Source organism: Sminthopsis crassicaudata, chromosome 1 (genome assembly GCF_048593235.1).
Source record: "Sminthopsis crassicaudata isolate SCR6 chromosome 1, ASM4859323v1, whole genome shotgun sequence".
Classification (NCBI taxonomy): domain Eukaryota; kingdom Metazoa; phylum Chordata; class Mammalia; order Dasyuromorphia; family Dasyuridae; genus Sminthopsis; species Sminthopsis crassicaudata.
Window position 1 is genome coordinate 661,955,976 of NC_133617.1, and position 27,680 is coordinate 661,983,655.

General features: G+C 36.7%; 1 protein-coding gene across 1 annotated transcript in view; it reads right to left on the reverse strand.

Annotated features, from left to right (window-relative positions):
• The window catches only part of SUSD3 (sushi domain containing 3), a 68,918-nt gene that overhangs the window by 1,074 nt on the left and 40,164 nt on the right, over positions 1 to 27,680 (reverse strand). The window contains exons 2-4 of the mRNA XM_074283045.1: positions 15,697 to 15,885; positions 11,782 to 11,929; positions 3,179 to 3,343 (exon numbers count right to left, since the gene is read on the reverse strand). Coding sequence (XP_074139146.1) covers positions 3,179 to 3,343; positions 11,782 to 11,929; positions 15,697 to 15,885 — 502 coding nt within the window. The remainder of the gene's footprint in view (positions 1 to 3,178; positions 3,344 to 11,781; positions 11,930 to 15,696; positions 15,886 to 27,680) is intronic.

Genomic DNA, 27,680 nt, shown 5'->3' on the forward strand with positions numbered 1-27,680 from the left:
TTCCTTATCTGTAAAAGGGTATATTGACATTAGCACCTCATAGAGCTGTTAGAAGTGTTAAGTTAGATGAAATACATGAAAATGCTTTGTGATTAAAAAAAAAAAAAAAAAAGTAGTGCTATTAATGTGAGCTGTTCCTGTTGAGGGAGATCCTGTAATGATTTTAATTTGGTGATGGCACAAAATAGAGTGGAAAAATCACAAAGAAGACTCATTAGTTCTAAATCAGACACCAAAAAGGCCTCCTCTTTTTGACAGCACTTTAATGACCACAGTAAATGAACACAAAGAATGTGGATGGGATAGTTGGTCCATAATTGTCTTGCTCATTTGCCAGGCATCCTACTCTCCTTCCAGAGTTCAGAGGGTACCAAAAAAGCTGTATAGCATTGAAAAACAGCATTCAGTATGAGTAAGGTGATGAATCTCACTATACTCCACCCTGATCAGATCATTTCTGAAACTATTCAGTTCAAATTTTAGGAATGACATTGATAAGCTGGTGCCTGTCCAGACAGATAACTAGAATGGTGAGAAGACTGGAGGAAAAGGACAGATGGGTGGCATAGTGGAAAAAAGGCCGGCCCTGGAGTCAGGAGGAGCCGAGTGCAAATCTCATAGCAGATACTTGACATTTACTAGTTGTGTGACCCTGGGAAAGTCACTTAACCCCAATTACCTTGCAAAAATCCCCAAAACACCAAGAAAAAGAAGACTGGAAGGAAGAGTAGATTCTAATCTTTAGACTACATGGTTGTCAATAATGTGATGTTCTCTTAACCGAAATAAATAAAAATGCACATGCATGTATGGATACATGCATACACATATATAGAAAAAGTTTCCCAATCCAAAGGCTGAATGTAAAACTTTGGAGGGCAATGGATTAATTCTCGTGGAGATTTCCAAGCAGAAAGTGGGTGGATAATCATTTTTTGGGGGTGTCAGTCTCTAAATCAGATAACTCTGAGGTCCTTTCCAACTTTTGTCATTCTGTAAGGAACAATGGGATCCATGGAAGGGAAGGTCAAAGCCCTTAGAATTATAGACTTCATATGTATAGAAGAATCATACATGTGAAACATATATTGGATTACTTGCCATCTAGGGGAGGGATATGAAGAAGGGAGGGAAAAGATTTGGAACATAAGGTTTTGCAAGGGTGAATGTTGAAAATTATCTATGCATATGTTTTGAAAATAAAAAGCTTTAATAATAATAAAAAAAAGAATCATAGAAATCAGCTGGAAGGGACAAAGTCACTCAATATCTGGAAATGCTGTCTTTTGACCAAGTGCCTGCTAAAGTTAGGAATTATTATCTCTCGTGAAGAAGGCCTTAATTAAATTGTCTCTTATTCAAGTTTGATCCACTGTTGACTTGCTGGTACTTTGATAGCACCTTGTAACAGCTTGATACCAATGCTTTGAGAGAATTAGATTGCTATACCTTGGAAATAGAGATTGACTTTGGAAGGACAAGAAATGCAAAAAATGGTATAGGATGCTATTAATTGAATTGAATTGACTCTAAAAAGATTTGAATGTATCTAACTAATTGTGTTAAGAGAAACTCTGACTCTCTAATATGAGGAGCTGGTATCAGCCACTGGTTTATCTTGTTCATTTTCTTAAAAAAAAAACTACATGGTTTATCATGGTATTTTTGGATCAGAAGAAAAGCAATCCCAACAAAATGTACTTTTTTGTTGTTGTTGTTGCTAATGTCAACATTGTAAGACCTGCAGCTGTTCTAAATGGATTCTAATCTTTCTGTAAAACTGGTTTAGAGGGTAATCATGTATTATTAGCTTTATCAATTTTCTGAAATCTTAAAAGCTAAAAATGCAACCCACAGGTTTTGGTCAAACCACACTGTGTCCAAATGCACTAAATAGCACAAAAGGTGTTTTGATCAGCATGTTATACGACTCTGATAGATACCCCCTGGAGGCTATAGGCCATTAAAGGTCCATAGCAAATTAACAGTAAGTGCCGGCTGACAGGTGAATTACTTTGGGCTTCTATGAAACACTGTCAAATGTCAAGGGAGAAAGATAGAATTACCAGGTCTTCTTTTGGGTAAGGGGACAACTGCTAATGGAACAGACAAATCAAAACTAAGTGCACATGTATCTAGGTGCCAGAGTATTTCAAGTGCATGGTCTTGCATGCACTTGAAAATGAGGCCCCTATAGGTCTTCATATTTATAATAGCTCTTGACCCTTATTTAAGCTTTAAAAACTTTTAAAGTAATATCAAAGAATGATGATTAGAACTGGGAGGGCCTTTGGAGCAAAGAATGTAAGAACTAGGAGGACTTTAAAATGGCATCAACCTCAAGTAGATACAGAGGCCATCAAACTGTAGGTAAATGGTCCCCAAACTTTTTAAATAGGGGACCAGTTCACTGTCCCTCAGACTGCTGGAGGGCCAAACTATAGTAAAAACAAAACCTCACACTGTCTCCACCCCTCAGCCCATTTGCCAAAACCCAGAGGGCCGCATAAACATCCTCAGCAGGCTGCATCTGGCCCACAGGCCGTCGTTTGAGAACCCCTGCTGTAGATAAAGATCCTTGCAAGATTTAGAAAACCATATATTAACATTAGCTAGTTTTATTGTGTTAGTGGGTTCGATATATCCACCTTAGAACACAGGATGTCAGAGCAGGGAGGTACCTTAGAATACAAGTTGTCAGAGTAGGAAGGAACTTTAGAACATGGGATGTCAGAGCAGGGAGGTACCTTAAAATACAAATTATCAGAGTGGGATGGGACCTTAGAACACAACTTATCAAAGTTAGGAAGTGACTTTAGAACATATATTAGCAGGTGGGAGGGGCCTTAGAACATAGAATGTCAGAGTCAGAAATTGCTCTAGTCCAGTTTCATCATCTTATAAAGAATTATATTAAAGCCCAGAGAACAACCAGGGCAAGTCCATGATTTCCAAGGAAGTTATTGTTCATACTGGGGTAGACCTTACTGGGTCTCCTGATCCCTTTTGCAAATATTTTAAAATATAACAAATAAAATACTTAGGAATATGAGGGAAACCAAAGCCCAATGAAAATAAAGATGTGACATTTCCCCCCATCTGTACTCCTGGTCCTCCAACGGTCTGTGAACACACAGTTCACTCATTCTGCAGCAGAGCGGTTACAAGAGCATCTCACCTGGAAAAACTTGGGTTGTCGTATGCTGTGGCCCCCCCTTCAGCACTTGCTGACCTATTCCTGGCTCTGTTGTTGTTACTGTTGTTCCGACCCTTGTAGCCAAAGGGAGCGGTCTGCATGTCTTCCAGATCTTCGCTCCTGAGTTGGTACCACAACTGCATATCTCTGTAAGGCCAAATGATAACTTTTAAAACTTGTATAAACTAAAACTCTGCCAAAGAACCCACCGGGGGTCTTCATGACTTGTTTCTGCCTATGTCCATGGAAAAAAGGTCATTCCTTCTTCCATATCAAATTTCTGAAATCCAATAGGGAGGCATTTTGGATTTGGATTCAGAAAGACCTGGATTTGAATCTGAATCCTGACACTTATTAGCTATAACTAATTACTTACAATTAGTAACTAGCTGCAAATTATCAGAGAATTGTGATGATGATGAAGATATTTATATAACCCTTACTTCTTTATATAGATGTTTATATATATATATATACATATTTTTTTTTTGAAATAACTTTCTGAGAAAAGTAGGTTAGATGATATCCTTATCTTACAGAAGAGGGAAACTGAGGTTCAGTTACTTTCAGTTAAACAAACAAAAAACTTTTTTGTAGGAATTTTTTATGGAGAAAAATCATTATTAAATATCAACTGCTAAGTCAAAGCTTTCATTTGAAAACATTTTGTGAAATTGCTTGTGTAGGAACAGTCTGACTGTCCCTGCAGATTTCTGCAAATTTGTCATCTCTCTAACCTGTTCACTGCACCCCAGGAAGGCTTTCTGTGGTTGCCAATTTAGTTTTATGAAGGAAACAGGGATAAAGTAGAAAGAGAGGCACTCTGACTGAATCTAAGGAATGGGCAGAGGCAGTGAGGAGCTAGTGCTTGGCAGGGAAACAGAAAGGCTTCCTTTGGCACTGAGAAGCTATAGGTGTATGGGGAAACCTCTTAACCTCTCCACAGCTTCAATTTTTTGTTGTTTTTGATAAACTAGGGATAAATAGAATTCAGTGCTAGACGCAGAATCAAAAAATTCTGGATTCAAATACAACATTTTCTGTGTAACCATGGCTGAGTCCCTTAGTGTCTATGGAGCCTTAGCTTCCTCACTGGTAAATAAGGATAATACCCAAGGTATCCTCACTGATATAATGTCAATAATATCTATTTCACAGGATTGTTATAAGACTCAAATGAGAAATATATATATGTATATCCATAATTTTGCAAACTTCAGGGTGCTACATAAATTTATATTATTCTATGTACTTAAAATGACTAAGCTTGGCCCCAGAGAAGGACTAACAATGTTGGCTTCCCAGGAAGGAATTTTAATGCAAAAGTAAAGGACTATGGGTGTGGAATATTGAAGAGGGTGTCAGAGATGGGGGGTTTTGCTGAATTCCTTTTTTCTTCTCTATTTAAATCTTTCTTACAAAGGATGACTTTTCTTCTTCTCTGCATCTCCTTCCCCCAACCCAATGTATTTCCTCTTATGCTGACTCAGTAGAAATACAGAAGCTTGATAGAATTTGGGGGAAAAAAAGGGTTCCTCAACTACATCAGGAAATACAAAAGCATATTTCAATCATTGAAAAATTGTGCCTGAGGCCGTTGCTAAAAATCTCTGATGCTGCAAAGAAGAAGAAATATTTTCCCTAGATTTCACTGGATCTCATGGAAGTAGAGAAATAGGAATTCAGGAGCTACTGAGGCTCCCTCTTGTGGTAATCCCCCAAACTGGTCTAGTCCAGGTTGCAGTGGCTGGTCAGTTCATGGTTGTCCTCAGCCTTGCTCTGGTCAGGAAGTTTAACTATAATGCATGAATATGGTGTACATCCTGGTCAGTTACCCCAAAACCATGGGCATGAAAACTGGGGGCCCAGAGCTAAAGAGAGTGTAGGGCTGGCTCCCTGAATAACAGCTGGAAAGCTTACTCAAAGTATTGAGGTACACGGGAATCACAGAGTAGAAAATATGGAAATGCCTTAGAACCACCCACTCTGACTGAGAATTTCTATTACAAAAGAATCAGTAAGTAAGTGGTCATCCATTCTGTGCCTGAAATCCCCCTGTGAACAGGAACCCGCTTGAGGCGACCTGTTCTAGCTCTGAGGCGACCTGTTCTAGCTCTGAGGCAGCTCTAATTTTTACTATGCTTCCTAAGTCTGTCTCTACTCAATCAGCACTCATTACTCTTACTATTGTGCTCTGGTACCAGGGAGGACAAATCTAGCCTCTCCTGCCACACAACATCCTCTCAAATACATGAGGAAGTCATGATCAAATCCTCCCTCAATCTTCCCTTCTATCAATCCTCATTTCCCAGTCTTCTTACCATACTGACCATACCGATCTCCCTCTTATAGTTATATACAGAACTTTGTCTAAGTCTCCCTGAATCTAGACTGACTAGAGTAGAGGATACATAACAATGATTAACTTCCTCCCACTGGATACTGTTTCCTTGCCTAGAAAGGCATTACCTTATTTTGACTGCCAGAGTGTTATAATATTGCTCATACTGAACTTCCACTGTGATAAAAACCTCAGATCTTTTTCACAGAAACTATTGTCTCACTATATCTTATGTGCTTTTACCCTTGTGAAAATGATTATTTGGATCTAAATGTAGAATTTTGTATTGGTTCCTATTAAATTAAATTTTATTTTATTTAGCTCATTATTCCAACCCCCTGAGATCGTTTTGTATCTGGAAGCTGCTAGCTTTCCCTCCAGGTTTTCTGATTTATATGCATTTGACACGTTTGTATTTGATTAGGATTGACATGGTCTTTGTGACTTGAACATAATAAATGATTAATAAATACTTACTGCCTTCCTACTCTGAACTGGTGAGCTTCTCATCTGCTTCCCAAACTCCTTTCGCATGGATACCACCAAGCTGATTTCCATTTCAACCTCTTCCAGATATAAAACAGTCTCATACCACTCTGACCTTGTCTTCAATCCCCTTCCCAACAGGTACTATCTGCCATGTCATTGTTCCCCAAGGTGCATGGGACCTTATCATTTGTTTTGCTGCTTTACCTGACAGAGTTTAAATATCATCTGGTCTTTGCATTTGTGATCAGGCTGAACTTTCTTTTAAGCATTATCTATCTATCCTAATTAATAGATAAGTTCCTTGAAAGCAGACACTGTCTTATCTATTTGTATCCTCAGCATTCAGCACAGGAGTGCTTGGCACATAGTAAATGCTTAAAGACTGCTTTTTTTATTTCATTCCATTGACTAAATTAATCTATACCTTCATCCAAATAATTGATTAAAATGTTGACATTGTAGGATCAAAGAAAAATCCCAAGGGAATTCTACTAGAGACTAATCTCCAAGCTGATATTAACTGACTACATATTGTGTCTAGTTATTCAACAAAATTCCAAATAAACCTAACTGTGCTAAAATCCAACCTGGCATTTCTCATCGTTTATACAATAATCTCCCAGTATCTTGTCTACCAAGAGAACATGAAAGACTTACTTAAATGCTTTGTTGTTATCTAATTATACTGTGTCTATAGTGTTTTCCTAATCTAACACTAGTCATTCTGTCAAGAAAGAAAATAAAATTAGTTTGTTCTTGATGAAAACATACTAGATTTTAGTGATGATTGCTTCCCTTTCAAATTACTCACATATTTTATTAATGCTGTATTCTAAAAAAAAATTTAAGACTACAGTCAAATTCTCTGGTCTATAGTATCCTTTCTTAGTAAAAATCTCTCAAATCTTCATCTTCTCCCTATCAACTGCTTCTTTCCCTATTGTCTTCAAAAATGCCCTTCTCCCTCATCTTCAAAAACATATCCTCTTTTTCCATTTATCTGCTGCACCTAATACTCTTGACCACCTCTTCTTCCCAGACACTCTTGATTCTCTGGGTCTTTATGACGATACTCCTCGGTTTCTTTTCCTGACTTTTCACTTACATCATGTCCCCTACTTCTGGTCTCTCTAAGATTCTACCCTAAGACTTCTCTCTTCTCTATATACTTTCTCTTTTGATAATTTCATCAGGTTTTCATAGGCTTAATTATCATTTTTATGTAGATGACTCACAGTATACAAATCCAACCTCAGTCTCTATCCTGAGCATCAGTCCCTTCTCAACAATGATCTATTGAACATTTCAAGCTCAAGGTCCTGAAGATACTTTATAAACTTGATATATCCCAAACTGAACTAATTATCTTTCCCCTAAAACCTCCTTTGCCCTAATATTTCCTATTGCTGTCAAAGGTAGCATTATCCTTCCAGTTTCTTAAATTATTACTTATTGCATGATCCCAAACTCTTCTCTCTACTTAACGGCACACATCCAATTGGTTGTCAATTTGTACTTTTTCAACCTTACAGTATCTTTGAAATCTGATCTATTTTTTCTACTTACATAACTATCATCTTAGTTCAGGCCCTCTTCACCTTTTAATCATATTATAAAACAATCTCCCTGCTTCAAGTCTTCCCTTCAGTCCATTCTATACACCATGCTTAAAGTGATTTTCCTTAAGCTTAGATCTATGTGACTCTCTTACTCAATTGTAATAATTCTCTATAGACTCTCCTCTGTTTAGCTTTAAAAATTCTTCATACAGAGTGTCATCCCAGAGAGAGGAACTGAATATGGATCACAACATAGTATTTTAACTCTTTTTGTTGTTATTCGCTTGCATTTTGTTTTCTTATTCGTTTTCTTTCCTTTTTGATCTGATTTTTCTTGTGCAGCAAGATAATTACATCAACATGTTTACATATATTGGATTTAACATATATTTTAATATATATAACATATATTGGACTACCTCCCATCTAGGAGAGGGGGTGGGGGGAAGGAGGGGAAAATTTGGAACACAAGGTTTTGCAAGGGTCAAAAATTATCCATGCAGGTGTTTTGAAAATAAAAAGCTGGGGCAGCTAGGTAGTGTAGTGGATAGAGCACCAGCCTTGAATTCAGGAGGACCTGAGTTCAAATCTGGTCTCAGACACTTAACACTTCCTAGCTGTGTGACCCTGGGCAAGTCACTTAACCTCAGCCTCAAAAAAAAAGGAAAAAAAAAAAAGAAAAAGAAAAGAAAAGGCTTTGATAATAAATACACAAATAAATAAATAAATAAATTTCTTCATGACCTGGCCCTATCACTCCCCCTTCCATCACCCATATCCACACCTTTGGACTGATTATGTCACATGGCAAAGTATTCCCTCCTGGCCTCTGCCTCATAGATTTCCTTTCAGAGGTCCCTGTAACACTGTCTTCTTTTTGCAAGAAGCCTTCCTGATCCTTCAACTGCTAGGGTTCATTCTCTCAAACTATCTATTATCCAACTACTTTCTCTATATTTGTATTTATTAACTTTATTATGCTATATATATTTTTTTATATTTATTTATTTTTCTCCACCATTAAGATGTGAGGTCTTTGGGAGCAGGAGTCACTTCATTCTTTGTACATATATTCCCACTGCCCAGCACATAATGGGCACCTAATAAATATTTCTTGGTTGGTTGATTGCAAATTTCACCCTGCTCCATTTTTTTGAAAATTAGAATATTTCACTTTCCCTGGTCCTGTGGGACACTTATAACATTAGTAGCTCAGCAATCACATTAGTTCTTTTAGGACCTAGGACACAACTCATCCGTGTGTGTCACCTTAGTTAACTAAACTCCTCATTTTTTTGGGGTGACAGCAAACAAAGTTTATTCTCATTGAAAGCCAAAAATAAAAATAAAAAATTAAGATGTGAGCAGCTCAGTCTTCTTTCCTTCATCCTTTATTATCACTATGCACTTTTTTTTTCTTTTTCTTTTTTGATAAATGGATAGAGCACTAGGCCTGGAGTTAGAATGATTTGAGTCCAAATCCAGCCTTGGTCTCCTTAACTATATAATGGGGATAATAATAACATCTATCTCTCAGAATTGCTGTGAAGATCAAACGAGACAATGTTTGTAAAATGCTTAGTACTGTGCCTGGCACTCTATAAATGCTAGCTATATTATAATTATTATTATTCCCAATGTTTTCTAAAATGGTGATTCTTCAAGTGTGGTCTACACACCCTGGGGGGTCCCTGAGATCCTTTTAGAGGGTCTGCCAGATCAAAACTATTTTCAAAACAATACTAAAATGTTTCCATGTCAGAATATAATAAAATTTGAAAGATATAACCACATCAACAAAAATTTTATGGAGGGGAGGATATCATCACTTTTTTTTAAAGAATAAAGATGGGTTTTTAGACCAAAAAATTTGAGAATCGCTGTTCTAAACCAAAAGGAAAGCCCTTTGTGATGCATGAAACATTCATTGTTAGCCCAGCTCATTATAGGCTAGTGGTTTCCAGCATTTTTTTTTGTCCCTGAACTCATCTTGAAAACAATAAAAAAAATGTGTTGTCAACCCTAGGGTAATTTAACACACTATTCATATTCTTCTCAATTATTTATTGCTTAAGACATCATAAAAGAATTTTTAGTGAGAATCCAGGATTTTTCTTGGAGCCAGCTCCATCAGGATAGAGCTGATGGTCAAAATTTCAGAACACATATCTCAGAAACTGGCAAATGCTAATAAAAATCAGGTCTTCAGTTATTGTTTTATTGATCATCTAGACTTAAGAAAGAGATAGGGGTGATGCTAATAATGCAGATTTAACTGAAATATATCATGTATACATTTTTATAGTTTATTTTTTCTATAGTATTTCATTTTTCCAAATACATGCAAAGATAGTTTTCAACATTCATCTCTGCAAAACCTTATATTCCAAATTTTTCTCTCTCCCTTCTTCCCTCTAACCTTCTACAATACAGCAAAAAATCTGATATAGGTTAAACATGTGGAACACTTCTAAACATATTTTTATATTCATTATGTTGTGCAAGAAAAATCACAAGAAAGAAAAAAAAAAAAACAAGCAAACAAATAACAACAACAGAGATGAAAATACTGTGCTTTGATCAACATTCAGTCTCCATAGCTCTTTCTCAGGATGCAGATGGCATCCTACATCTCAAGTCGATTGGAATTGCCTTGAACCATCTCATTCATGCAAACATTTTCCCATTTCTTAAGCATTTACCAGCATACCACTGTGCAAATCCTGTGAACCATCATTCAACATCCACAAATGGTTTAAAATCAGTAGATGGGAACCACTATTCTAGGCTCTAACATCCCTGACACAATATTTACAGGGTTATGGGTAAGATTTTTGAATCTGTCTTTAATTTTGTACCCTTGTTTCCCTCTCCAAATTTCATTTTAAAATCTAAATTGATAAATGAATTCTTTATACATATATGCTTGCATTGCTCCTCTTTTCCTTCTTCAGAATAATTTCTGCTTAGATTATTTAGAATTTTACTCATGAGAGCTTCCCATGCCCTCTAGGACTGAATTTCTCTGCAGAATTTTAATCCATGAGGTCTCAATCATCCTTGCTTTTAATGCTTTAAAAATCTAAGACAGAATGGATACTTCCTCTCAAGGTCCCTAACATTTCTACTTTAAAAGTCTGTCCTTCCTCAGTTGGTGGGAATCGGGTCAATGGTTTCTTCACCTTGTGATGGGATGCCTTCTGTTTCTGACAATAGATAATCTTCACCCAAATGCTCTATGAACCATGTGTTTCTCTTTCTGGTTCTTTAATTTTTCTAAAGGATTTTATCTTCTTAATATATAGTTTATTCAGTTTCCTTTTCCTTAACCTTTTCATTTGAAATAGCCTTCCTCCTTCCCTCCCTTCTTTCTCTCTATATGTCTCTATTATGCTAGAAATTCAAGGGCTACGTATGGGTACGGTCTTGCTTTGATTGGCATAGGAGTTTTGACCTACTCTATTTCCAACCTGGGCTGATAAACCTCTCCTTAGGGAGCCTGGTTGCTCCTGTGCTCTCAGCAACTCATCATATCACTACTGAACTCAGTTAAAACACCTTATCAGCTTAACCCATTGAAGCTCAAGACTCCTGAATTCAAGAGATCCACCAGCCTCAGACTCCCTGGTAGGTGGGATCACAGATGTGCACCACCACACCTGGCTGGCTTACTCTTTCAAAAACCATATGCTAGATACAGCTCCTAACCTTACTGAGTTTTAATGACACTTGTGGGAGAACAGACCTACCTCCTAGCATTAGGATCTCTATTCATGCTTTGCAAATGTGTGTATCTTTTAGTACTGGCTTTCTTCTTCAATATATGTCTTAGGTTATTTCTTAAAGAACAAAAAAAGGAAAGATCGGGTAGTAGTTTTTGATAGGATTTTTTAAAACTAAGAAGATGAAATGAAAATATTAGGGGAAAGGAATAAAATTCTTCCTCCCAATCTCAGGAATGTTGCAAACTCTGTAGCCCCTGGGTTTTGAAAGATCAAAAAATGGTATAATGGCAAGATTTGGAGTCGGAATTGAATTCCAGCTCTGTTCCTTATTACCCAAAGGACTTGTGGCCAATTGCTTCCCCCTGAGTGGGCCTCATGTATTTCTAATATTCTTCTATAAAATGAGGAGTTGGAATGGTTAGGGACTAAGGTCCCTAACAACTCTAACTTTCATGATATACCAAGATGTACCTTTCAGTTTGGCGCCGTTCTTTCTTCTTCACACATTTGAGGAGGCAACAGGTTAAAAACGCGACAGACATCAGCAGGATGATGGCACAGCTTATAATGGAGGCGATCACAGCAACCTTAAACCCAAAGGTTTCATACACGGGCAGCGCTGTACAAATGGGGAATGGACATGGAAACAATTTACAAGGTGCCACAGGCCTGATGAAAATGAGCTCAGCTTTCAACTTCCCACAGAACCCTATTTCACCCTAGAGAAGCTTTCCTATAAAAGGGAATACAAGGCTGCCAGCCCCAAAGACTCCTGGAATGCTTTGCTTTGGTTCCCACTGGAGGCATTTTGCAAAGCAGATGTTGCCTGGTCCTGCGCTTACAGCAACTTGTCACCACCGAGGAAGAGAATGCTAGTCTCCCTTGGCTGGAAAGCACTATCAGATCAAATGCCAAGGCCAAGCAGCATCAATGCACCCAGGAAACACTGGCACCGGTTCTGTGAGTCTGTCACAAATGTCGCTGTTTCCAGATTGAGCAGCTGTTTGCCTGCCAGCTGTCTCTGCCATAAAGGCAGAGACCAGTGTGGCTTTGAGTCAGCCTGGACCTTATAAGGTGAGATTGGGCTTTAGAGATATTACCTCGAGTGCAGAGCCTGGCCTTTCCTTCAAGACTTCATTTATTTAAGTTCATCCAGAAGTGATCAGTCTTTAGAAAAATAATTTATATAAGCCAAACTTACAGCAGGTTGACAATAGAGACAGCATGGCATTCGGCAACTTACTTGCTCTGTACCCTTAGTGTCAGGTTACCCAAACTCTCCAAGTTTTGGTTCACTTATCTATAAAATGTAGATGATACCTGCTTATCACAGGTGTACTGTGACAGCCAAATGAGAGAGGGAAGACGGACCTTTATATGGTGTAAAGCACAATACATATAAGAGCCTTTACTATTCTTACACTAGGAGATGGATCTGAACAAAAACTTCATTTTCATAGGGTACCACAATCCATGTTGTGAAGATTGCTTGCTAAGCACAAAATTAACACATAGGGAGACAAATGTTACTAAGAGACATATCTATCAGACTGTAGCAGCTTGATGAATGTTCTGCTTACACTCTAGAAATGTGTCCAAAATACAGGATACTTCCTCACCTAGAGTCCAGAATCAAAGAACTACCCACCACATGTAGACCATGTAACATGTTGCCCTTTCTGAGATCACAACTCTTAGAAATGAGCTGCATTTCGAATTGGTGACTTCGTGACAGCAGAAACACACTACAGACATTATAAAGAATTTTATGGATATCAGCCATTGTTGTTTTGAATATCTTCTACTTAAATCTTCCCGTGATTTTTCATTGTGGTTTGGAGGTGACTCTAAGTTCTTGAAGGCCTTCAAATACAAGCCTGTCATGAACTGTCTGTCACCTGAAAGTCAGACTAGCCAAGTTCAGAGAAGCTGATTAGCAGGTTGTCCATAGGGTGATGCCTTTGTCTGCTACAACAATGATTGAAGAGCCTGTGCTGGTGAAGGGAATATCCATGATGATTAAATCACATATACTTAAAGTACTCTCCTGTAAAGAAGCAGGTCCCGGAGGTACCCCTCTGGGAGGAAAGGTGAAGATGTCTCACCTGAGACTAAACAAATCATCAACCTGAGAAAATGGGTAAATGGCAGGTAGAGCTAGAAGCTGGGTCAAGGAAAGATGCGCAATCCTTGGATCCACAGAATATTGGTTCTTGCAACATTACTAAGGAATTGGAAGACAAAGGCATGCCAAAATGGGATTAAGATCCAATCAGAAACAAGGGCTTTGCACAGAAAAAAGCCCATTCAGCATATTGGGAATCCTTTGTTACCACAATCCAGGACAATTGATTTTTTTAAAGGAAAGCCACAGCTGTTGTCAATAACTCCAACAAGGGCACAGATTTATATCCCTTCGAGGCTGCCTGGAACCAGTTTAGCTGAGAGCTTAGCTAGCTAGCCTAGATCTCTTTGAGTTATAGCAATGTTTGTAGAATCCCATTTAGAGCTAAAGTAATATTAAAGATAACCTTTGTCTAACACCAAAGAAGTAAAATGACTTGCCAAGAACCACATAGGTAATAAATGTCAAAGGTAGGATGTGAACCTGGTTCTCTTACTCCCAACCAGTGTTCTTTCTACTCTGCTCCTGGAATGAAAGTGAAAGGGCCAGGTGAAATGAAGGATCAGGCAGTACAATTAGCTGGCTATGGTTTGTGTTCACTCTTGGAGAAAGGATTGTGCACTGGGGGTTACTACAAGATGTCTTAAGTCATGGCAAGCCACCAGAGGGCAGGATAGTGATAATGTCATCAACAAAGCTTAATTCCTGAGATACCTTCTGAGCCTGTCCCTATGTTCTTATAAATGAAGAAATAAAGATGTTAATCCAGAATTACTTTCCAGAAATGTAAATAGCAATCATGAATCTATGAATTCTCTATCCACTACATCCTGCTTCTTCCCTTCTGATGTAGAGCAGAAGAGATTTGCCCATGATCACAGATCAATATAAATTAGAGAGGCATAATCGGCAGACTAACCAGAAGTATACTAAAGCCAACATATACTGACTCATGAAAGCCAATTATTAAATTGCCAGTCTAAGCATTTCCACTTTGGAAACCCAGAAAACATTGCAAATCAGGACTTGATTTGTTGGCTTGTTAACTATTTAAACTTGATAAAGTGATAAATATTAATACAGATTAAACTTTAAAATTGGGTTGTATAAACATATCCCACACATCCCCAGAGCCACTTGTTAAACATATACCACCTAACCAGTCCAAGTTTGTAAGCCAGCTCTACTCACAGAGGTTGTTGTTTATCTTTGTCTCAAAGACCAGGACATCAAGGAGATGATGCTGTTTCATGCAAATGATTTGGATTTAAGTGAGAGAGAGCAGTGCAAGGTCAGAATTCACCTTGAAACTAAGAAATCCATGGTTCAAATCCAGCTTACAATATATATTAGATGTATGATCCTGGGTAAACCCTTCATATCTCAGTGCTCTAGGAAAGATGCTGATCTGCTTTGGTCAAGTTTCCCAAACTGGGCAATTAACCAGGAAGTCACAAATCCAATGTCTATCTCTATCCCTAGATTAAATGGTCCTTAAGGGTCCTTACGGCTACAAATCTGTTTATTTTATGATTCTTATGCTTCTCCACTTAATTTCCTCAGAGCTATCCAATGACTATGAAAGTCTTACCTTAACTTAAAGGGAAAACGCAGCAGAAAATATGGGGAGGAAAGATCAGTAAATTCCTGCATTGTACTTTTTGTTTCCATTTCTTTTTTTCTGGAAAGTAATCCTGGATTAACATCTTTATTTCTTCATTTATAAAATATGACTAACTATCTTCCTACCATGGTTCCAGAAAGTTGTGTAAGTCTTGGATGTTTCAAAGCTCTCAATTGTAAGTAATTGCTATAATTGTTCCTTTTCCAAACTAATTATTTAATATATCTAATAGTAATATGATATAATAATATATAATATAAGCATTTCTGCTTTAATTTTGGCCTTTTCATAAAAAAGTGGCAATGTTTCCATAAATGTTATTTGTGTTTCTACATATCTTGTATCTTTTCTTTTAGGAATTCATGCTTAATAAATTTATTTTCATGTGCTAAATTCTAACAGAAACAAAAGGCCTTTCTTAAATAGTAATTGGCTTTATAACAGAAAGCTAAACAGAAGCACAATATAGAATATACAAACTATTTTTCTTTTATGGGGGTTAGTTGGTGTTCAGTCAGATAGTAACATTTTGGTAAGACTTCTTTTAGAAAACTGCCCATAAGAGACCTGCTCAGTTAGGTGTGGAGAGAGAGGGCAAAGTTAGGGGGGAGATTCAAGAAGGAAAGTGAATTCTTACCTTTGCATGTTGGTGTCTTATTGGTCCACTCTGTTCCATTCTCTCTCCAGACACAGCTGGTAATGCCTTGTCCTAGCATCTGGTGGCCTATAGGGCAATGGAACATCAATACTGTCCCAATGGCAGTGCCATTGCCGTAGATAACTTGGTAGGTGCCCCCCTGAGGTGGAAAGGCTCGGCTACATTGACCTGTGGATTTAATCAGAAAGATCTATTGTGAACACTGGGTACAAATACAAACAATCCTGTGGATGGAAAAGAAGGCTACTAGATTGTAACACACAATGTTTTGTGTGACTGAGACCAAAAATCTAGAGATTACCATTATCAATCCCACCTAGCAGGCAAGAAAAGGCAAACTGGTTAGGAAGGTGGTGCTTTCCACTAGTGATCGCTTGGTGTTCATTATAATTCTGATGACTTGTATCTGTGAATAGTCACTGACAGTAAAGGCTACCAAGGGCTCTGATAGGCAGAATCACAGAATGTCAGAGCTGTAAGACTAAGTTAGGGAGATGGAGAAGATACTTGTTCAAAGTCACACAGTAAATTAATGGAAGATCCAAGATTAGAACGCAAATTCACTTCCAAACCAGAGCTTTCTCCTCCACTCCCATATCATAAAGGTACAGTCAGGTAGCTCCATTGAAACATAATGGGCAGGTCATTGGATTCCTTTAAGACTATTAAAAAAATTTTTTTTCATGTTTGTAAACATGATATTTTATTAGTGAAATGTTTACATCCATTCACAATTTAAGATAAACCTGGAATGATTTGGCATGCCATTTGTTACATTATAAAAGTTTATAGAATGACTCAACTGAAACAATGAAGTTTAAGATACACCAAATCAACCTTTATTTGCAAACTACCTATGATATGAATATAAACAGAAAAATCTTACAGCAATCTGACTTCTTGATCACTTTCTATAAACAATATAGTATCATACTAATGTTTATATATAGACTCAGGTCCAGCCTAAGATTTAAACTATAAAAATAAAGCAAAACTAATTTTTAAAAGCCAGGTTTGTTTTTCAGTTACACTTCAACAAGTCATAAATGAAAATAGAAAAGGATAAATTGTCCAAACTTTTAGAAAAAAATCTTTCAACCCCCCAAATACTTTTCAACATATAAGTAAACAAAAATTACATTGGACAGAACACCCATATGTAAAGATATGGTGCCACAAGTGAGTTGTAGTTGTATGTGGAGTTGTACTTTGTGTTAAGAGACAGCATGGCCCGGAGAAAAGCACATTGTCCTTGGAGTCTCAGGACTGGGGTTCAGATCCCACCCCTAATGAGATTTGCTACTTGTGTAATTTTAGATAAATCTCTTTTCCTCTATGGACTTTAGTTTCTTCATCTATCAAATAAAGAAGTTGGACTAGATGATCTCTAAGTTTTACTCAACATCCTATGAATGACTATTATAAATACTGGTGTGTGTGTGTGTGTGTGTGTGTGTGTGTGTGTGTGTGTGTGTTAAGTCTATGTGTAAAACACTTCAGTTCCTATATTTCTCCTCCAAGGACTATCCTATCATCTATTCCACACCTATGCTTTCTTCTCACACTAAAAAAGAGGCAAGTTTTTTCTCACTCATTTGAGGAAAAGTAGTCTTCTGATCTACAGCAATCTTCCTGCTTCTCAGCTCTGAATGGCTTCCTGGCAAACCCATTGAGAGCCTAAAGTTATTGGTATTACCCCCTACAACCATTGAAATGGGAGCTAGAAGCTTTCCCACCAGGGTTAAAGTAAAGCAAGGATGCCCATTGTCTCTACTTTTCTTTTTACAGTAATAGAAATGCTAGGTTTAGCAAGAAGAGAAAGAAATCAAAGCAATAAGCATAGACAAAGAGGGGCCAAAATGATCTCTACTTGCAGATGATATGTTTGATGACCTATTTAGAGAATCTTTGAGAATCAATGAATAAAGAAAAAAAACTTCAGTAAACAAACAAAAAACTTTCAGTTTTTAGAAGAGCCAGAAAATAATAAGAGCAAAATTAATTAAATTAAAGGTCTTAAGCATATTTATAATTATAGATAAGGAAAAAAATTCTCTCAAACAGGGTATAGAATAGACAATCACTGTTATAAAACTTAAAACAAACTTTTGCTCCAACACAACTAAGCACCTGGAATCACAGAAGATATGGGTAAGAGAGTGTTTGAATTAAATCTTTGATGTCTGATATCCAAAAGCTATAAGAGAACTGACAAATACATGAGAATAATCACCATTTCTCTCTTAGAAAATACATTTACTGAAAGTACAGTTAATTTATCAATCATTAAAAGATAGAAATGGCCCTTAAATTTCAGGGAATGTACTTTGTAAAAAGGATTTGGGTGTTTGTTGGAAAGTGACTTGAATCAAAATAAAATTATTTCCAAGTGTTTTTAAAAATATGAATAACTTGTGATTTTATCATTGTAGGGAGCTCCCAGCAAGAAATTTCCTTTTAATCAATAAAGAGGTTTCAAGCCTTACAGAGCTACCCGGAACTGGAGAATTTAAGTGATTTGAACAGGTCACAAAGCCAGTATGACAAACGTCATACATGAACTCATACACAACCCTTAGGTTGGCTCTCTAGTTGCTATGCCATGCTGACTCTCAAAATAAATCTAATTTTAAAAAAATTTTTAAACTGAATGTGATTTGTATTGTATCTAGACTATATTGTAACACATGTAAAATGTATGGGATTGCCTGTCATCGGGGGGAGGGAATAGAGGGAGGAGGGGATAATTTGGAAAAATGAATACAAGGGATAATATTATAAAAATATATATATAATAAAAAATTATTAATTAAAAAAAAAACTGAATGTGATTGCCTTTAAAAGAGGAAGGGAGGTCTAGCTACCAGTGAGCTTTTAAATTCCTATTGCTTCCTACTCCCTAGGAGCAAAGGCAACTTTTAAAATTGTGTTTTAACCCATGAATTTATATTTTTTCCAAGGTCTAGGAATTAATCTCTAGACTGAGATCTACTTCATGCTGCATCTAATTAAATGTTCCAGATCTGTGTAAGAGCAGAGAAAAAGACAGAGGTCTGAGGGCAGAAAGGAACTTATACTTAGTGTCATTGAAATGACAAAAGCAAATAAAAGTCATCGATCACTTCTTTGCAGGCATTTATACACAAAAATGTCTTAGAAATATAGCTTGCCACAGCAGCTGGTGGCACAGTAGATAGAACACCTCCTGAAGTCAAGAAGACCTGAGCTCAAATCCAACTACAGATAATTACTAGCTGTGTGAACCAAAGTAACTTACTTATCCCCAATTACCTCAAAAACAAACAAACAAACAAACAAACAAAAAACTAGCTCCTGGCTCCATGGACTGGACAGCACCCATTGTGGGGAAAATGGAACTTGGCTGCCTGACAGTCTCTCTGAAAATCTGAGCTATATATTGTTTTCTTTTAGTGACCTCTCTTAGTCTGACTATTATTATCTTAGAAAACTCCCACTATTTCATCTCTGTGTCATTAGGTACCAATTTAACCCATATAACCCATATAACATTATCCAGGTTTTATGCCAGATTCCCCAGAATGCAGTTGTAGCATTGTAGAACACACCCAGAATCAGGGTGCAATCACCATTCTGCTAGCAACTCATTGTATGACCTTGAACAAAGTCATTTGACCTTTCTGATGATCTAATGAAGATCCCTGTTGTACCCTAAGATCCCTTCCTGCTTTGAGATTATCGGAATTCCTGAACTTACCTCCTCCTTTTCCCTTCCCTATTCCCTATCCTCAAGACATCTTAAGTTCTTGTTAATTACCCACAACACAAACTTTCTTTTTGAAGCATAAAATATTTACTATGCTTTTAAAAAGTTTTAAAGTTTAAAGGCATAAGACCCATGGGTAATGCCTATTTCTTCCTTTTTAAAAGTTAACCTGCATCATTTCTTATTTATTTCTTTTTTATTTATAAGTTTTTTTTTGACAGTATATATGCATGAGTAATTTTTTTTATAACATTATCCCTTGTATTCATTTTTCCAAATTATCCCCCCCTTCCCTCCACTCCCTCCCTCTGATGACAGGCAATCCCATACATTTTACATGTGTTACAATATAACCTAGATACAATATATGTGTGTAAATACCATTTTCTTGTTGCACATTAAGTATTGGATTCTGAAGATATAAGTAACCTGGGTAGATAGACAGTAGTGCTAACAATTTACATTCACTTCCCAGTGTTCCTTCTCTGGGTGTAGCTACCTCTGTCCATCATTGATCAGCTGGAAGTGAGTTGGATCTTCTTTATGTTGAAGATATCTACTTCAATCAGAACATCTTCATACAACATTGAAGTGTACAGAGATCTTCTGGTTCTGCTCATTTCACTCAGCATCAATTGATGTAAGTCTCTCCAAGCCTCTCTGTATTCCTCCTGCTGTCATTTCTTACAGAGCAATAATATTCCATAACCTTCATATACCATAATTTACCCAACCATTCTCCAATTGATGGGCATCCATTCACCTTCCAGTTTCTAGCTACAACAAAAAGAGCTGCCACAAACATTTTGGCACATACAGGTCCCTTTCCCCTCCTCAGTATTTCTTTGGGATATAAGCCCAATAGCAGCAATGCTGGATCAAAGGGTATGCACATTTTGATAACTTTTTGGGCCTAATTCCAGATTGCTCTCCAGAATGGCTGGATTCGTTCACAACTCCACCAACAATGCATCAGTGTCCTAGTGTTCCCACAGCTCCTCCAATATTCATCATTATTTGTTCCTGTCATCTTAGCCAATCTGACAGGTGTGTAGTGGTATCTCAGAGTTGTCTTAATTTGCATTTCTCTGATCAGTAGTGATTTGGAACACTCTTTCATGTGAGTGGATATAATTTCAATTTCATCATCTGAGAATTGTCTGTTCATATCCTTTGACCATTTATCAATTGGAGAATGGTTTGATTTCTTATAAATTAGGGTCAGTTCTCTATATATTTTGGAAATGAGACCTTTAGCAGAACCTTTAACTGTAAAAATATTTTCTCAATCTGTTACTTCCCTTCTAATCTTGTTTGCATTAATTTTGTTTATACAGAAACTTTTTAATTTGATGTAATCAAAATCTTCTATTTTGTGATCAATAATGATCTCTAGTTCTTCTCTGGTCACAAATTCCTTCCTCCTCCACAGGTCTGAGAGGTAGACCATTCTCTGTTCCTCTAATCTATTTATGATCTCATTCTTTAACCTGCATCATTTCTTAAGGCTTGCCCAGATACCAAACTATCTTAATCACAAAATTTTGGAGGATCAGGACCAGGCTTGGGTTTTACTAATATCAGAAATTCATGGGCGAGGGAGTTCTACCAAGGCACGTCAGCATTGTCTCATTTATATTTTATAATCTTAGGAGGTGGGCTAGAGCAGCTTCTTAAACTGTGGGTTGAGAATCCATATAGACTCATGTATGTAGAGATCGTAAAGTGATGATTTATTGTCTACCTATTTGATATACCTTTATGCCAAGGGTCGTGTAAAAATTTCTTGGATGAAAAGGAGTTGTGAGTGGAAAAAAGTTTAAAAAGTCCTGGTTAAAGCACTAAGAGATTGATTTGTCCAGAGGCACAAGCCCAGTATGTATCTGAGACAGGTCTTGAATATAGACCTTTATGGCTTTGAGGTCAGTTCTCCATACTTTTCCCCACAGAATTACTATTCTTATAAAATCAGCAACACTACTTATTACAAACTTTGTAATTATAAATTTATTTTTGTGTTCAGAACTACCCTATGAGGTTGGCAATACCCATTTTATAGATGAAGAAATAAAGGTCAGAGATTAAATGTCTTGTGAAAAGACACAGTAAACTTTCAAGCAGCACTAGTTCAAACCTAGACTTCTGCCATTATGACTTCTGCCTTCTGGTAGCTTCACAGACAATACTCAAATATCATGATTTTATTTTGCTTCTTCCAAACAGAGGTAAGTTGTAGAGTGTTCATCTTTCATGTAGTAAATTTCCACAAATAACCAATCTCCTGTGTACTTAAGTACCCCGGGGAGCAATGCGGGTTTTCAAAACAAGTCCAGCTCCTTATCTTTAAGAAGATACTAGGACAGAGAGAAGAGACTTTTCAATATTGAACACATTTTGAAAACAATAAAAATAAATAAAAGATTTTGGACCAAAGCTCATTTCACTTTTGGAGGGATCTATAAACATAGATCAGCCACAATTCTGCAATTTAAGAGTTTTCAAGAGGACCCTGCAAGATTTTAGTGACTGAACCAGAGTGACCCATCTAGTATTTCTCAGAGGTGGGACTTGAACCTTGGTCTTCCTAACAGAAAGGAGGGTAGCTAGGTGGTACAGTGGCAGAGCGCCAGATCTGAAGTCAGGAGGATTCCTCTTCTTGAATTCAAGAATGCCCTCAGATCCTTCCTAGCTGTGTAACCTGGGGCAAGTCACTTAACTCTGTTTGCCTCAGTTTCTCCATCTGTAAAATGAGCTGGAGAAGGAAATGGCAACCACTCCAGTATCTTTGCCAAGAAAATGACCAAACTACAAAAAGCACTGTAGGAACTGTAGATCTTGCTTCGAATGCTTAAAAGTGATTTCAGACAATTCACTTAACCTCCCCAAGGCATCAGTTTCCTTATTTCAAAATAAGGCTATTTCAGGGCAAAACTAATTCCATAACTTAGAAGGTTGTAGTGAAGATCAAAGGAGATAACAAGCATTGGAAACCTTCCAGCATTATGTAATAACATCACCTTAGTGATAAGGTAATTGAATCCTAAAGAGGGATGTACTTGGCTAACTGCTTAGTTCCTGGAAGGAGACTGAATTTTTAGTTGAGTCATTAAAATGGCAAATTGTCTGGGTTAGCAAATTGAGCAACAGTTACAAAAGAAAATCCCTTTCATAACAATTATTAGGAAACAATTGTTATTTTCAGCAGTAGCAGGATACAACTAATGCAAGTATATTTCTCTATCATGACCTGTCACTAAGAACATGATACGATTTCTCCAGAAATCATTTCTTCACTCGGAAACTCATAAAACTGATAGAAGGAATTTTACTGGCTTGCTGTCTATGATAAGGAGATCACACACAAGTTTGTGTTAAGTTTAGGATGAGCTGTCACAAATTCAAACCAGACCCTAGAAATCAGGCTAGAACAGACTTGGGAGTGGAGGGAAGGAAGGGCGGGGCAAAACTTTCATTGTTTCTTGGCTGTAACTAGAAAGTCCAAAATTTGGCCACCAAATACTTCTCTTCACATCCACTCCATCCAGATGAAGCCACTGGACCAGCTAGTTATCCAATGACAGGTTATACTCATCCCCAACATGTCTTACCTTTCTAGATCTCTCAATTTCTAACAGTCTATCTTACTTTTGACTTTTCCTTATTCAATTAGAATAGATCATAAGATTACAACTATATAGTCACTGATTCAATCCCCTCATCTGACAGAAGGAACTGAGGCTCAAGGAAATTGTGATTTGCCTAAAACCACAAAGATGGCTATCAGATGGTGAGATTTGAACACAGATCCTTTGATTCCAGGACCCAGTCTATCTACCTAATTTGATCAATTATCTTGTCTCAGATTCTAGCTCTGACATAATTCAATTGGGTCTGAGGATTCTCTATCCTGATCATTTAGGAGCCCTATTGAGTCTGTACAACTCAGTAAAGTGTTGTAATTTTTGTTTCCCTTTATCCTTACCCTTGGCTCATAATGTGGATAAATCAGCAGCAACTATTCCCACTGCCACTAATTTCCCTTCCCCCATCTTTCCTTGAGAACCACTTCCCAAAGCCTGATTCAGAAATAAAAGTTTCCCTCCGGCATATAGGAGACAGCTAGGGGGTACAGAGGATAGAGTGCCAAACCTGGAATCAAAAAGACTCATTTTCCTGAGTTCAAATCTGATCTCAAACACTTGCCAGCTTTGTGACGCCGGGCAAGTTACTTCACCCTATTTCAGTTTCCTGATTTATAAAATGGGCTGGAAAAGAAATGGCAAACCACTCCAATATATTTGCCAGAAAACCCCCAAACAATGTGACAAAGAGTCACATATGATTGAACAACAACAAATTTGGGGTACAGGTCTTACAATGGTATTGATGGGTCAAAGGGCACACACAGTTTAGTATCTTCCAGTAGTGCATCAAAATGGCTGCTTTTCCACAGCCCTTCTAACATTTATCATTTTCCTTTTATGGGAGGGGGGCATCTTTGTCACACTGATAAGTACGAGGAAGAATCTCACAATTGCTCTATTTTCCATTTGTCTGATTAGTAGTGATTTGGAGCATTTTGTCATAAGAAAGAAAAAAATTGTTGTTGCAAGAAGAAAAGATACATCCAAAAAATTGTAAATAATACTATATGTACAAACCATTAATAATATACATACTATATATGTACAAAATACTAATAGCAGCTCTTTTTTGTGTGTGCTGTAAAAAAATAAAACCCAAATTAGAAACCAAGGGGGGTGCCTATAAGTTGAGGAAAAAGAAATACTTCTGTTCAAGAGAGTAAGAATTAGAAGATTTCAAAAAGATAATGAAAGACTTCTTTGGGTTTACACAATGAAGTTAACAGAATGAGATAAATAATTTATCCTATAATATCGACTATAAAAATGAATGTTTCTGAGGGCTTTTATAAACAGGTGAAAAATGAAATGAGCACCATCAGAAAAATTTCTATGAAACAACTTTAAATCTGATAAACTATGATAATACAAGGATCATTCATTAGGTAAGAGGATAGGTGATGAAATATACTTTCCATGACAAGATGATAGATTTAATATACAAAAACAAACACACACATGCATACATTGCATGCACATTTTTGCACCCAATGTATATGTGTGTACATATATGCATTATATGTGCATATGAGCATATACACAGTGCGGCTAAAGGAACATTTTGATTGAATATGAATATTTGTTATAAGGAATTTTTCTTTTCTTTTTCCCACAGAGGTGGGGTAAGAGAGAAAATAGATCCTATTAATGAAAATAGAATAGAGAGATGTAGGTGTTACAGATGTGGAATATTATAGGTACTTTCATATAAATTTAATTTTATTTGTATTTGTATTACAAATACTTATTGGTATTAACAATTGCACTTAATTGTTTTACTTGGTTACAGGAGACTTCTCAGAATACGGATGATTTACAAATGTTTGCATGTTAAAACAAAATACATTAAAATGTTTTTTTTAAACAGGGATAGTGAGGTGGTAAATAAGATATTCTATCAACTTTCCTCACTAATATAAAACTGATCCTGGCTCAAAAGAGCCGCCTCTTGCCCTCTATACTGAATCTTACTATTGAGAGGATTCATAGACACGGGTATGTCATCCCCAAGACATCAGAAAGCAAAACTTTCTATGGGGAAGAGAATCTATTTTGCAGGCTCAGGTTAATAAATTATCTGTGGAACTAACCTAACATTCATTCATTAGAACATTTACCAAGCATCTATGTGCTGAACATGGATTCTTGCCTGGAGTCTCACTTGTTAAAATATGAGTTCCTTGAGAGAAATGACTGGGTTTTTCTTCTTTTTGGTAACCATACATACACAGTGCATGCTGGCACATAGTAAATGCTAAATAAACGTTTCTTGATTTGGGCATTTTGTCAGAATCTGTGCCCTCATCTTTCTCTTCCTTATCTATGTACATATTGTATCCTTCTTCTCCCACCTGGAAGAATGCATGGTCTTTGAGAGTAAAAATTGTGTTCTGTACATTTTGGCACAAGGCTTTGCACATTGTGTTTATGCAAAGAGATGAATAAAACCTGAATTTTAATCCTCATGTGAGGAGCGAGGTCATAGGGGAGGAGTTAGACTTTGAGCTCTGCATTAATGCCATCCAGATCTGGCTCTGTAGTCTGATGATTTTATGTAGTTTTACTGTTATATTGTCCTCAGCCCCTTCAGAACAAAGCATATTAAGGAAGTTCTCGGCGCAGAGAAAGCTGGAAGAAGAGTTTAGCTGGCCATAGTCTCAGACATGGATTGGTCAAGTTGGCTAAAATAAGCAGACTTGACTCTTGGTTCCTCATTTACAGTTTCCAGTTCCTCATTCCTGGAGACCCAGGGAAGCTGTTTATTTCTTACCAGATACAAATTGCAAAAATCAGAAGGATTCAAACATTCTCTACCTTCTTGTTTGTTATTAGTTTCCACTTTCAGGTCCTATGCTTTCTGTTAAAAAAAAGGATAGAGTAAAAGACAGACTTTTGGGTCCTGCCTTATCTCAGGGCAGGTTGTTACTATTCCAATCATTCTAAAGTGAATCAGGAAAAGTCAACTAGAGATGAGACTAAGAGGGACCCAGACTGTGATGTGGCTGCTGGGAGGAAGAAGTAAAATTAATTCCTATAAGCTCTAGGCCTTTTTCCTACTATTCTGCCTTGAGTAAGTATTTATTTTCCCAAGTGGAAGAGGAGAGAGATAAAATGGGTAGCCACTGACATGTTTTCTCACATAACCAAGCTGAGTTAGTCTATCTGGCATTTTTAAGTTTCAATTTTTAAAAATATTTAAAACTAAATACAAAATTCAAAAAAGTAGAAAAAGGGAAAAAAAAAATCAATTTTCATGTACCCAGCCGAACATTAGGGAGGATTCAAAATATGTAATAATAAATTTCCATTTCAAGAAAGGATATGTAATAATAGAAAACATTATACTCATGAGTATCCATATTTTTATTTTCCTTGTAGGTTTTTCTTTTCTTCTCTATGCACTTTTTTTACTTTATTTCTTTTTTCTCCTCTTTCATCTTCCCTCCTTCCTTAAGCAAGTCACAGTTAAGCATAGAGATAGATATTATATATATACACATATGTATTTGTTTAAATATATAAAAGCATATATTATAGTTACATGTCTATATACATATATCTATATACACACACAGATCTAGATGCAAATATATACCTTTACACCTATATAAACATGCATCTAAAACAATGTTAATATGGCTGACATGTAATGTAGATTTCTCTCTTGATTATAATTTTTTATTTATTTTTAAAAGTTGATGTTTTTAGGTTATATACATATATAGGTTATATTTATTATTTATATTTTTAGGTTATATACGTGTTTTATATATATATATGTGTGTGTTTTATATATATATATATATGTGTGTGTGTGTGTGTGTGTGTGTGCATGTGTGTGTATACACATTCATTTTTTACATATTTCCATGAGTCATGTTGAGAGTAAAATTTTTTAAAATTACATTATATTTCAGTAGATTGTAAACTTCTTGAAAGCAGGAATTGTCTTTTGTTTTTTACATCACCTAAATTTTCTGTGTATTCCTCTCCCTGCTAAAGAGCAATATCATATAACAAAGCACACACACACACACACACACACACACACACACACACACACACACACACATACACACAGACACAGGTGGTGGGGAGAAAAACAATTAGCAAAAAATAATCAAGATCTGAAAATATGCAATATTTTATGTCTATATTTCTCCTACTACTGCAAAGGAGTAAGGGGAGATATTGTCTTATATGTTTGAGACCATGCTCTTTTCACATTTGCAACATGCATTTTGTGTTTCCTTTCCTTTGTTTAGTTCTATTAAGTTCTTTGTTTGTTCTAATGTCATAATTAGTTTCTTAGAGCAGACTAATATAACATTACATCTGTTTGTTTGTTTGGCCATTCCCCAACTGATGGGCACCTAACTTTGTTGCCAGTTCTTTGTTACCACACAAAAAAAGTGTAGTTCTAATTGATCTATCTTTTTTCAATGGCCTCCTCAGGTTATATGCCGTAGAGACTCTTTTTCCATAGCCTCTGTAAGTCTCAGTCTATCATTAACCTAGGAGCTTAATAAGTGTTTGTTGAATTGAAGTCCAGTGACTTATGGGACCCTCAGGGC